The following is an 11,335-nucleotide window of genomic DNA, read 5'->3' on the forward strand; positions in this document are numbered from 1 at the left end:
TCTGGCCGCCAGCCTTGGGTCGCCACGAGGATGGGAAGGTCTTGCCGGCAGCAGTAACGAGCCGGCGCCATGGCGTCCCCAATTCGTGCCCTGATGGACATCTGGCCACCTTAACTTGAGTCGTCTTAATTTCTCACAGCGTTCAGCCTCTTAGGGCGTTGTCACAGCATTAAGGCGCCTCAACTCCCTCTGTCTTTATGACCTTGGGCACGTCGGGGCAGCTCGGGGTGCACACCTGTAGTTTGGGGGTGATGCCATGACCACCAGCGAACTTCGGTCAGCCGACTCCTAAACACAGAACCTGGTGTCTAATAGGTGACCCCCATATATGGTGCCCCCTCTGTGGTTCCGAGCAGGCGGCTAACTGTGTGGGCTGGGCCGGAGCCGGTCACGTGTGCGGCGGGTCTGGGAGCCAGGAGGCATGGTGCACTCGTCTCCTTCCGGGAGGGAGCCCCGCCTGCGGCCCCGCCCCCTTTGCGCGTTCAGGCACTGCCCGTCCCCTGCCCACGTGCGCACTCGGCTCCCTGCGCCACCTGACTGGTGGGGTGCGCTACGGTTGCACCATGACACTGGAGGCGATCCGCTACTCGCGGGGCTCACTGCAGATCCTCGACCAGCTGCTCCTGCCCCAGCAGAGCTGCTACGAGGCAGTGAGCTCGGTGCGCCAGGCCTGGGAGGCCATACGCGCCATGAAGGTGGGGCCGCGCGGCAGGGCTAGGGTAGGAGGGAGGTGTGCCCCTGGCGTTCCTGACGCCCCTGATCCTGGCCCCTTCAGGTGCGCGGTGCCCCGGCCATCGCCCTCGTAGGCTGCCTCAGCCTCGCCGTGGAGTTGCAGGCGGGCGCCGGGGGGCCCGGGCTCGCCGCGCTGGTAGCCTTCGTAAACGATTCACTGAGCTTCCTAGTCACCGCCCGGCCCACCGCTGTCAACATGGCCCGCGCAGCCCGAGACCTGGCAGACGCCGTGGCCCAGGAGGCCGAGCGAGAGGGCGCCACCGAGGAAGCGGTCCGGGAGAGGTAGGGGCCTGTGTGCAGAGCGCGATGGACGCGTGCCAGGCACCACGCTAAGTGGTAGCTAATGATTAATGCACAGAGGCCCGTTTTTCAGGTGGAGAAACTAAGACACCGTGCGCTTAAGTCCCTTGTCCAAGGTCACACAGGCAGGGCTGAGAGTCGACCCGGAGGAGACTGACCGCAGGGTCCCTGCACTCAACCCCTTGTCTGTACTGCCCCTGGATATGCATGCCCCGTCCCCCTTTGCCTTGGAAGGCTCTTTTCGGTACCATCTGCTTTTCTGGGTTTGGTTTTGAGGAATTTTGTTTCCTGGCCTGGCACCCTCCCTGCTCTCTTTTTCTCTCACTCTCCCTCTCATCCACAACCACACTGTCCCACCCATGCTTTTGACCCCACCAGGCTTCTTCTGTCTCAGAGCCTTTGCTCTTGTGGCTTCTGTGGACCAGGTATATTATCTGCATCGGAGGCCCCTGTGTAATACAGCTCAGCCCCTCCAGGCACCTGACTCTGCTGCCTTTACCGTGTTTTATCTGCTGGTCTGCTTCCTCTACGCAGCTGTCAGCTCCCAAGGTGTTTGTTCACTGCTATGTCCCACCCCACCCAGGGCCTGGCACACAGGAGGTCCTGGGGGAGCATTTGTTGTAGGAGTGACTGGGATGACATTTTGGTGGCTGTGGCAAAAACGTGCAGGCCTACAGTGGCAAGAGGCTTTGAGCAGGAGGACTCCCAACACAGCAGCATTGGGCAGAGAGAAGGGGCTCCATGTACTGAGAGCCCTTTATCGGCCCCAGGGTGATCCGCTATGCCGAGGACATGCTGGAGAAGGACCTTAAGGACAATCGGAGCATTGGTGACCTGGGAGCCCACCACCTTCTGAAGCGGGCAGCCCCCGGGGGTGGCAAGGTGACTGTGCTTACCCACTGTAACACTGGCGCCTTGGCCACTGCTGGTTATGGCACAGCCCTTGGTGAGTAATCCTCTGCAGGGCTGGAGGACGGCCTTTGGGGTCCCCCCACCCACCCCCTACTCCCAACTAGTCAGGCTTTTTTTTTTTTTTTTTTTTTTGATGCAAGGAAAAAAAAACTCAACCCAAACTCTAATTCACAAAATATGTGAACTTATTAGCTCTTGTGACAGAAATGCTCAGGTAGTTGGCTTCAGGTATGGCTGGATCCAGGGGCTCAAATAGTAGCATCAGGACCCATCTATCACTGCTCCTCAGCTCTGTCCTCCATGGTGACTTTATCCTCAGGCTGCACAAGTTGGCAAGGGGGCTTCCAGATCACAAGGAAAAGAGCCAAGGGTCTCTACACCAGCAGTGCCAGAAGTCTCCTTATGTCTCAGGGGCTCAAATGAGGTCACCTGCTTAACACAGATCAATCACACGGGCCCAGCCTGAGCCCTATGCCTAGAGAGTGGGCAGGGTGTGGACTCCAAGAGGACCAGGGGAAGGGAGTTAGTTGTCTTAGTTATCTAGTGCTGCTCTAACAGAAATACTACAAGTGGGTGGTTTTACAAACAGAAATTTATTTTCTCACAGTTTGGGAATTCAGGGTGCCAGCTCTAGGGGAAGGCTCTGTCAGCTCTCGGGGAAAGGTCCTTATCTCTTTTCAGCTTCTACTCCTCAGTTCCTTGGTGATCTTCATGTGACCTGTATCTCCCCCCATCTCTGTTTACTTCATCTGCTCTTTTATATCTCAGAAGAGATTAAGACACATCCTATACTAATACTGCCTCATTAACATAACAAAGAATCCTGTTCTCAAAGGGGATTATAGCCACAGGTATTAAAAAAAACAAACCTGTTGCCATGGAGTCGATTCAGACTCATACCAACCCTGTAGGACACAGGAGAACTGCCTCATAGGGTTTCCAAGGAGCAGCTGGTAGATTCAAACTGCCGACCTTTTGGTTAGCAGCCAAGCTCTTAACCATTGCACCACCAGGGCACCAGAGGTGTTAGTAGGGGTTGCTATTTGAAACCAGGGGACCAAGAAGGTCATCCCGAGAAGCAAATGTGAAGATGATGAGGGAGCCTTGTGAGTGTCTGGGAAAAGTGTACCAGGCAGATGGAATAGCCAGTGCTAAGGTAGGGCCTGGGCCTTTGCCTGCCTGCCTCCAGAGAGCCACACCCCTAACCACTCAACCACCCTGCTGGTCTGTCCCTGTCCGGCTCATCCTGGCCCTCTCCTTGTGGGATGGGCCCTGCAGGGGTAATCCGCTCACTGCACCGCCTGGGCCGTTTGGAGCACACCTTCTGCACGGAGACCCGGCCCTACAACCAGGGAGCGCGACTGACGGCCTTTGAGCTGGTGTACGAGCAGATCCCTGCCAGCCTTATCACCGACAGCATGGCTGCCGCAGCCATGGCCCACAGGGGCGTGTCAGGTCAGTGGGCAGGGTGCAGCAGGGCTCAGAAGGATCATGTCCCAGGAATCCAGGGCCAGGAAGTGACCCCTGACATCTCGCCCCCCAGCTGTCGTTGTGGGAGCTGATCGTGTGGTTGCCAATGGTGATACAGCCAACAAAGTGGGCACCTACCAGCTGGCCATTGCCGCCAAGTACCACGACATCCCCTTCTACGTGGCTGCCCCCAGCTCCTCATGTGACCTCCGCCTGCAGACAGGCCAGGAGATTGTCATTGAGGAGCGGCCAGGCCAGGAGCTGACTGACGTGAATGGGGTCAGGATTGCGGCACCCGGTAAGCTATCCACTCGGGGGACATCACAGTACCTGGGCACCTCCATTCAGGTACCTCAGCTCCCTTCACATGGGGCCAATGGCATTTGGGGCGTTGTCTGCCTCCTGGCAGGGCATAGGCAGCTCCTTCGAGCCATTTATTCTAATGCGAGCATCTCAGAAGGCAAAATTCCAGGATAGAACTTCTGGCTGATGAATTGTGAGACCATGAATGAATTGTCTTGCTATTCTGTGCCTGGGTTTTCTTACCTGAAGAAGAATTAAGCAAAGTAGATGTATAAGATTTCAAAGCTTTCCTCAGGGGCAGCAACAACCCAGGAAAGGCAGCAAGTCTTCACTTGTTACTGGGTGGGAAAGCCCATGACCTCATGCATTTTAGGGGTGAGGATCCCCAGATTCTTAGAGGTTCCCCTACAGGCGACAGCGGCTTGAGAACTTTTACAGAGCCACATCATGAGGACAGAGCGAGGGGCTTAAGCATGGCAGACATGCCACCCCTCACTCTGCCTTCTTGCCTCCCTCTCTGCCTGCAGGGATCGGGGTTTGGAATCCTGCCTTCGATGTCACCCCACATGACCTCATCACTGGCGGCATCATCACGGAGCTGGGCGTCTTTGCCCCTGAGGAGCTCCGGGCAGCCCTAGGCACCACCATGTCCTGAGAGGGGAGCTGGATGGGCTCCAAAAGTAACCAACCTGGCTCTCCCTACCATGCCCCAACCCCCTTGTTTTATAGTATGGAACGGCCTGCTCAAAAGTTGACCTTCCTTCTGCAGCCACACTTCTTCCTAGAGCAGGGAGAACAGACAGGGCCTTCCAAGGCAGCTGGAGCCAGGCTGTCCGGGTTCAAATCCCAGCTCAGCCAGTTTTCCTGCTGTGTGATCCTTGGGCAACTCACTTCACCTCTCTATGCCTTGGTCTCCTCATTTATAAAATGGGGACACATAATACTAGTGCCTCCCTCTTAAGGTTGACCCTTCAGGTGCAAAGATAAGAGGAACTCGAAAAAACTCAATAATCAATATAAATAATATTTTAATGCAATATTTTTAAAAATCAAAATTAACACACACACACACAAAACCACCATGATGAAGAATATACTAAGGCTTTAAATAAAAGATCCCACCCTGCACTTGATGACTTGGCCTTACCCACCTCCCCCCTAATATCAGCCCTGGTACCAATAAAATTTTATTTACAAAAACAGGCAGCCACCCATGGGCTGTAATTTGCAGATTTAATTTTTTTAGACATTAAAAGATTATTTTTAAATGAACAAAATACGATTTAACTTGATTACTGAGGTTTATGGCACCCCCTTAAATTTTGCACCAGAGGTGAGTGCCTCAATTGCCTCACCCTAGTCTGGCCGTGGACTGAGTTGTTATGTATAAAGAATATAAAACAGTTCATAGCACCAAACCAAAAAAAAACCAAACCCGTTGCCATCCAGCCAATTCCGACTCAATAGCGACCCTATAGGACAGAGTAGAACTGCCCCCTACGGTTTCCAAGGAGCGTCTGGTGCACTGAGACTGTCAACCTTTTGGTTAGCAGCTGAACTCTTATCCACTACACCACCAGGGTTTCTGTTCATGGCACAGTGCCCAGTAAATACTAACTTGTCATTACCTTTCATTTGAAATTTTTGCAGTACGTTGGCTGTGGTTGATCACAAGGAGCCCTGGTGGCAAAGTGGTTAAGTACTCAGCTACTAACCGAGAGATCAGAGATTTGAACCCACTAGCTGCTTCACAGGAGAAAGATGTGGCAATCAGCTTCCATAAAGATTAACCAGAAAAACCAAACCCACTGCCATAGAGTTGATTCTGACTCACAGCAGCCCTACAGAACAAAGTAGAACTGCCCCATAGGGTTTCCAAGGCTGTGATCTTTATGGAAGCAGACTGCCACATCATTCTCCTGTGGAGCCACTGGTGGGTTCAAACCTCCAACCTTTCGGTTAGCAGCCGAATGCTTTAACCATTGCACCACTAGGGCTCCTTCCATAAAGATTGTTGTTGTTAGGTGAAGTTGAATCAGTTCCAACTCATAGCAACCCTGTGTACAACAGAACAAAACACTGCCCCTGTCCTATGCCATCCTCAAAATCCTTGTTATGCTCGAGCCCACTGGCGCAGCCACTGCGTCAACCCATCTCGTTAAGTATCTTCCTCTTCTTTGCTGACCCTCTGTTTTACCAAGTATGATATCCTTGTCCAGGGACTGGTCCCTCTTAATAACATGTCCAAAGTACGTAAGACGTTTTGCCATCCTTACTTCTAAGGAGTATTCTGGCTGTCCTTCCAAGACAGATTTGTAGGTTCTTCTGGCAGTCCATGGTATATTCAGTATTCTTCACCAACACCATAATTCAAAGACATCATTTCTTCTTTGGTCTTCCTAATTCATTGTCTAGCTCTCACATGAATATGAGGGGATTGAAAATATCATGCCTTGAGTCAGATGAGCCTTAGTCCTCAAAGTGACATCTTTGCATTTTAACACTTTAAAGAGGCCCTTTGCAGCAGATTTACCCAATGCAATGCATCTTTTAATTTCTTGACTGCTGCTTCCATGAGTGTTGATTGTGGATGCAAGAAAAATGAAATCCTTGACAGCTTCAATCTTTTCTCTGTTTATCATGATGTTGCCCATTGGTCCAGCTGTGAGGATTTTTGTTTTCTTTATGTTGAGGTGCAACCCAGACTGAAGGCTGTAGTCTTTGATCTTCATCAGTAAGTGCTTCAAGTCCTCTTCACTTTGAGCAAGGTTGTGTCATCTGCATAACACAGGTAGTTAATGAGTCTTCCTCCAATCCTGATGCCCCATTCTTCTTAATATAGTCTAACTTCTCCAATTATTTGCTCAACATACAGATTGCATAAATATGGTGAAAGGATACAACCTTGACACACGCCTTTCCTAATTTTAAACCACACAGTATCCCCTCCTTCTGTTCGAATGACTGCTTCTTCCTGTATGTACAGGTTTCTCGTGAGCACAATTGTTCTAGAATTCCCATTCTTCACAATGTTATCCCTAATTTGTTATGATACACACAATTGAATACCTTTGCACAGTCAATAAAACATAGTTAAACATCTTTCTGATATTCTCTGCTTTCAGCCAGGATCCATCTGATATAAGCAATGATATCCCTTGTTCTATGTCCTCTTCTGAATCCAGCTGGACTTTCTGGCATTTGCCTGTTGATGTGCTGCTGCAACTGCTTTTGAATGATCTTCAGCAAAATTTTACTTGTGTGTGATATTAATGATATTGTTTGATAATTTCTGCATTTGGTTGGATCACCTTTCTTCAGAATGGGCACAAATATGCATCTCTTCCAGTCAGCTGGCCAGGTAGCTGTCTTCCAAATTTCTTGGGTTAGATGAGTGTTTCCAGCATTGCATCCATTTGCTGAAACATCTCAATTGGTATTCCATCAATTCCTGGAGCCTTGTTTTTCGCCAGTGCCTTCAGTGCACCTTGGACCTCCTCCTTCGGTACCATCGAATCTTGATCATATGCTACCTCCTGAAATGGTTGAATATTGACGAATTCTTTTTGATGCAATGACTCTATTCGTTCCATCATCTTTTGATGCTTCCATCATTGTTCAGTATTTTCCCTGTAGAATATTTCAGTATTGTGACTCAAGGCTTGAATTTTTCCTTCAGTTCTTTCAGCTGGAGAAATGCTGAGTGTGTTCTTCCCTTTTGGTTTTCTAACTCAGGGGCTTTGCACATTTCATTTTAAGACCTTACTCAGTCTTCTCCAGCTCCGTTTGGAATTTTTTGTTCAGCTGTTTTACTTCATCCTTTCTTTTGTTAGCTTTAGCTACTCTACGTTCAGGATTACAGCCTTGGAAGTCCAATGGGGCAGTTCTACCCTGTCCTGTGGGATTGCTCTGAGTCGGGATGGACTCAACGGGAGTGGATTTGGTTTTCGTTTTGTTTTGTTTTATGGTTGACCAGCGGGTGAGTGGCGTCACTTTAACTCCGTGCCACCCTATATCCCATGAGACCCTGCGCTTTCAGGTCCCTTGTATCCCACTCTGCCCTGCGTCTTCCTGCTTATTTCCGGCCCGGCTCTTTCTTGCGCACGCGCGGCCATGGCGCAGGGGCAACGCAAGTTCCAGGCGAAGAAGCCGGGGAAGAAGAAGGCGGGAGAGGCAGCGGCTTCAGAGCAGAGTCGGGGCCCGAGGAAGGGCGGTGAGGAGTGGGCCGGCGCCCAAGGAGGGGCATTAGAGGTCGAGAGTTGGGGGACGAGGCGGGCCCAGGGCTCCCAGACTTGACGCGAGCGCGTTTTTCCACAGGCCGTGTTATTGCCCCCAAGAAGGCGCGCGTGGTGCAGCAGCGAAAGCTGAAGAAGGTGAGTGGAGGAGGGCAGGAGCCTGGGGCCGGCGAGATGGGGGCCCAGATGTATGAGCCTGACCCTCGTCATCTATGCGTTGGGTACAGGGATAGCACCTACCCCGCCACGGGCCTGGTAGAAGCAGATCCTCTCGCGCGGCTAGTGTTGAAAATACGCTCGGTGTGTTTGCTGTTATTTTTCTCATACCTAATGGCACCTCTGGTGGCGTAGTGACTAAATGCTATGGCTGCTAACCAAAAGGTCAGCAGTTCGAATGCACCAGGCGCTCCTTGGAAACTCTATGGGGCAGTTCTACTCTGTCCTATAGGATCGCTATGAGTCGGAATCTACTTGACTTGACGGCAGTGGAACTCACATCAGGAGGCAGCCTGGGAAAAAAGTTGAAATCCCCAGCTTTTCTGAAGACAGAGCTGAGTGTGAATCTCAGCTCCATCTCTAGCTAACGTTTCTTCGCCCTCAGGCTCTTATCTCCGGCTGTGAAATGGTCTCAGTGCTAGCCCCTTTTTTCTAGGCTTGTAAGGATTCAGTGCCACGGTGTACCTATAAAGTGCTTACTACTGCGTTGGGCTGAAATGTTAGCTGACTTGTTATTGTCATTTTCGTAGTTATTGTCTTTAAGTGCAGCTTTCATATGTGGGTGGGTGGGTTTGAGCTTGTAAAAAAGAGTTGCAGAGAAGTTGAAACCGTGGTTTTGGTGGTCAGACCTAGGTTAGAATTGTGTTCCATATTAACCAGCCCTGTAATCTTGAGCAAGTCGTTTAGTCTCCCCAGAGCCTCAGACTTGGGTACCCAGCAGCAGCCTGCTTTCCTCCGCTGAGGGATGATCTCAGGAGCCTCTCGCACTCAGCATGTTCAAAGCAGAGCTTCTGATCCCTTCCCCCAACATGATCCCGCCACAGCCTCGCTTCACAAAGCTCCATCCTTCCAGAAGCTCTCGGAGTCATCCTTGATTTACCCCCTTTATCCTATCTCCAGGTCTGATCCCATTGATTTGCCTTTAGATTAAATCCGGAGTCCTCTCGGCCCCCACCTGGCCCTTCCCCCATCACCTAAGTGGATCAGTTCTGTGGCCTCCTCCCTGTCTTCCTCTCTACTCTTGCCCCCCCCTCCCCCAGCAGTCTGTTTTCCCCACAGCGGCCAGAGGGCGCCTGTGAGCACCTGAGTCAGGTCAGGTCCCTCTTCTGCTCAGGACCTTTTTGGCCCCCATCTCAGAGCAAAAGCCTAAGTCCTCCCTGCAGCCCGCAGGGGCCTGCATGCACACACACACCCCACCTCTCTGCCCCCTCTCCTCCCACTCTTTCCCCTGTTCACTGTGCTCCAGTCACACTGGTCCCTTTGTTGCTGTTTGAGTACACCAGGCACATTCCCGCCTCAACTTTGGCATCAGTTGTTTCCTCTGCCAGGATTCTCTTCCCAGACATACACCTGCTCCCTTCTTCAAATTCAAGTCTGAATTTGCAGGTCACCATCCTTTGTTTTCTTTTACTCCGTAGCCATTTGCCATGCTCTGTCATTGACTTATGTGTTGCTCTCCTGACATGTCAGCTCCCCAAGGGCAGTGATTTTTCTTGGTCTTGTTTACTGTTGTGTTCCCAACTCCCGGGCACATGGTTAGCTGCCCTACTGATCATCGTTTGGACTCATAGGCAGGGTGGCAGATGGTTCAGGGAATGTGATTAAGTCACCGGTTTTGGCACCAAACACACTTGGGTTCAAATTCTCATATCTTCACTTGGCACATTCCCCCCCTCCCCACAACCTCTCAGTCCTGGTTCACCATTTGTCAAGTGGGGCTGACATGGAACCAGCAGGTGCTGCACACCTACAGGCCGAGGCCAGGGGCTCTGGAATCAGGTACACCAATTCCACATGTTCACCACCCAACGTGGTCTGAGGACCATGGGCAAGTGCTTTCTCCATGCAGGAGCCTCAGTTTCCCATCTGTAAAGGAGGGATGCACATGTATTTAGAAGCTGAGGTCCAGGGGTGAGAAGGGTTTTGGGTAAGGTCCCAGAGAGTTCAGGGCAAAAGGAAGACCTAAGTCCCAGCACCAGACTCCCGGTCCAGGGCTGTTTAGCCCCTGTGAGCTCCCAGCAGGGCAGCAGACCAGGCTCTCCTTCTGCCCAAGGTCCCAGCCTGATTGCCCCGTGATTGCCTCCTCAGGACCTGGAGGTTGGGATCCGGAAGAAGATTGAACATGACGTGGTGATGAAAGCCAGCACCAGTCTGCCCAAGAAGCTGGCACTGCTGAAGGCCCCAGGGAAGAAGAAGGGGACAGCTTCTGCTAAGACACCCTCGTAAAAACGCCACCCAGTGGAGGCCAGCACTGCAGCCAAGGCTCAGATCTATGCGTGTGGTACCCTGGCCTCTGCTGTGCAGAGGAGGAACCCTGCTCCCAGGACTAGGTGGCACCTAGACTTCGGTGGGGGCCCAGCCGATAAGCAGGTGGTCAGCAGGTCCCAAGTACAGAGGGTCAGCTTCCCAGGAGGCCAAGAACCCAACTGCTTGTGTTCCCATGTTTTTCTCTGCTGGTTTAGCTCAGAGCAATAAAAATTGGCTTTGTTGTCCCCCCGGATGTGATGTGGTTCTGTGGGAAGGCTGTGCTGAGCCTGGGACAGGAGGCCCTGTCACACCAGGTCAGCACGTGCGCTAATGGGTAATGAGCTCCAACGTTTTCCATGAGAGACTTGCCCTGCCACCCCCAGCGTCCCTCTTACCACAGCCCAGCTCCCAGCCCGTGTGCCCAGAGAGGAACAAGTGGGTTTCCGCACCTCCAGTCCAGAAGCCAGGCATTGGGGGAAGAGCCTTCCTCTGTAACCTGGTGATTCACCATCTCTGAGCTGCAGACCACCTCACCCATTTACTTGTCATCCACAGACAGCAGGGCACCCAGCCCCTGCTCTGTGCTGGAGACACTGCCGGGGATGAGCCAGACGTTTTAGGAACCACTTTCTCATCTGTAGGATGGGCACTGGCATCGCCTCGATGCACCTGTAAACTGCTCAGTGCTGACACAGCAAAGGGTGACAATTACAATAAAATGACAGCCAGCTCCGTGCAGCACTGCCTCCATGCTGGCACCATTCTTAGAGCTTTTACACGCTGCCTTGGCCCACAGTGAGGTTATATCGTTTAACATTGCAGAGCTCAGACTTGAACCCACAGCTGTCAGAGTACCCGGCCATGCTCTCAACTCAAACCTTTGCTGCCTCAGACCAGACCAAGCATGCTCCCTAATGTTC

The 11,335-nt window shown here is 51.9% G+C and overlaps 2 protein-coding genes across 3 annotated transcripts; both read left to right on the top strand.

The window, feature by feature from the left end:
• The first annotated feature begins 74 nt into the window (after positions 1 to 74).
• Positions 75 to 7,857, top strand: MRI1 (methylthioribose-1-phosphate isomerase 1). 2 transcript variants are annotated; one of them, XM_064280782.1, is made up of 7 exons: positions 75 to 695; positions 776 to 1,014; positions 1,803 to 1,978; positions 3,223 to 3,399; positions 3,488 to 3,712; positions 4,245 to 4,397; positions 7,757 to 7,857. In XM_064280782.1, the coding sequence occupies exons 1-6, from the start codon at positions 564 to 566 to the stop codon at positions 4,370 to 4,372; spliced, it is 1,077 nt and encodes a 358-aa protein (XP_064136852.1). In that variant the 5' UTR covers positions 75 to 563; the 3' UTR covers positions 4,373 to 4,397; positions 7,757 to 7,857. The 2 variants fall into 2 exon arrangements, with proteins under 2 accessions (XP_064136852.1, XP_064136851.1); XM_064280781.1 differs by lacking the exon at positions 7,757 to 7,857 and having other exon boundaries at positions 4,245 to 5,197.
• C3H19orf53 (chromosome 3 C19orf53 homolog) lies at positions 7,797 to 10,660 on the top strand. The gene is made up of 3 exons (XM_003413058.4): positions 7,797 to 7,930; positions 8,035 to 8,090; positions 10,257 to 10,660. The coding sequence occupies exons 1-3, from the start codon at positions 7,831 to 7,833 to the stop codon at positions 10,392 to 10,394; spliced, it is 294 nt and encodes a 97-aa protein (XP_003413106.1). The 5' UTR covers positions 7,797 to 7,830; the 3' UTR covers positions 10,395 to 10,660.
• The last annotated feature ends 675 nt before the right edge of the window (positions 10,661 to 11,335 follow it).

Source organism: Loxodonta africana, chromosome 3, assembly GCF_030014295.1.
Source record: "Loxodonta africana isolate mLoxAfr1 chromosome 3, mLoxAfr1.hap2, whole genome shotgun sequence".
In the NCBI taxonomy this organism is placed as follows: Eukaryota; Metazoa; Chordata; class Mammalia; order Proboscidea; family Elephantidae; genus Loxodonta; species Loxodonta africana.

Coding starts and splice junctions, on each gene's coding strand:
- MRI1 (XM_064280782.1), top strand. CDS start 564: ATGACACTGGAGGCGATCCGCTACTCGCGGGGCTCACTGCAGATCCTC. Junction 696..775: donor AGGCCATACGCGCCATGAAG/GTGGGGCCGCGC, acceptor TGGCCCCTTCAG/GTGCGCGGTGCCCCGGCCAT. Junction 1,015..1,802: donor GAGGAAGCGGTCCGGGAGAG/GTAGGGGCCTGT, acceptor TATCGGCCCCAG/GGTGATCCGCTATGCCGAGG.
- C3H19orf53 (XM_003413058.4), top strand. CDS start 7,831: ATGGCGCAGGGGCAACGCAAGTTCCAGGCGAAGAAGCCGGGGAAGAAG. Junction 7,931..8,034: donor TCGGGGCCCGAGGAAGGGCG/GTGAGGAGTGGG, acceptor GTTTTTCCACAG/GCCGTGTTATTGCCCCCAAG. Junction 8,091..10,256: donor AGCAGCGAAAGCTGAAGAAG/GTGAGTGGAGGA, acceptor TTGCCTCCTCAG/GACCTGGAGGTTGGGATCCG.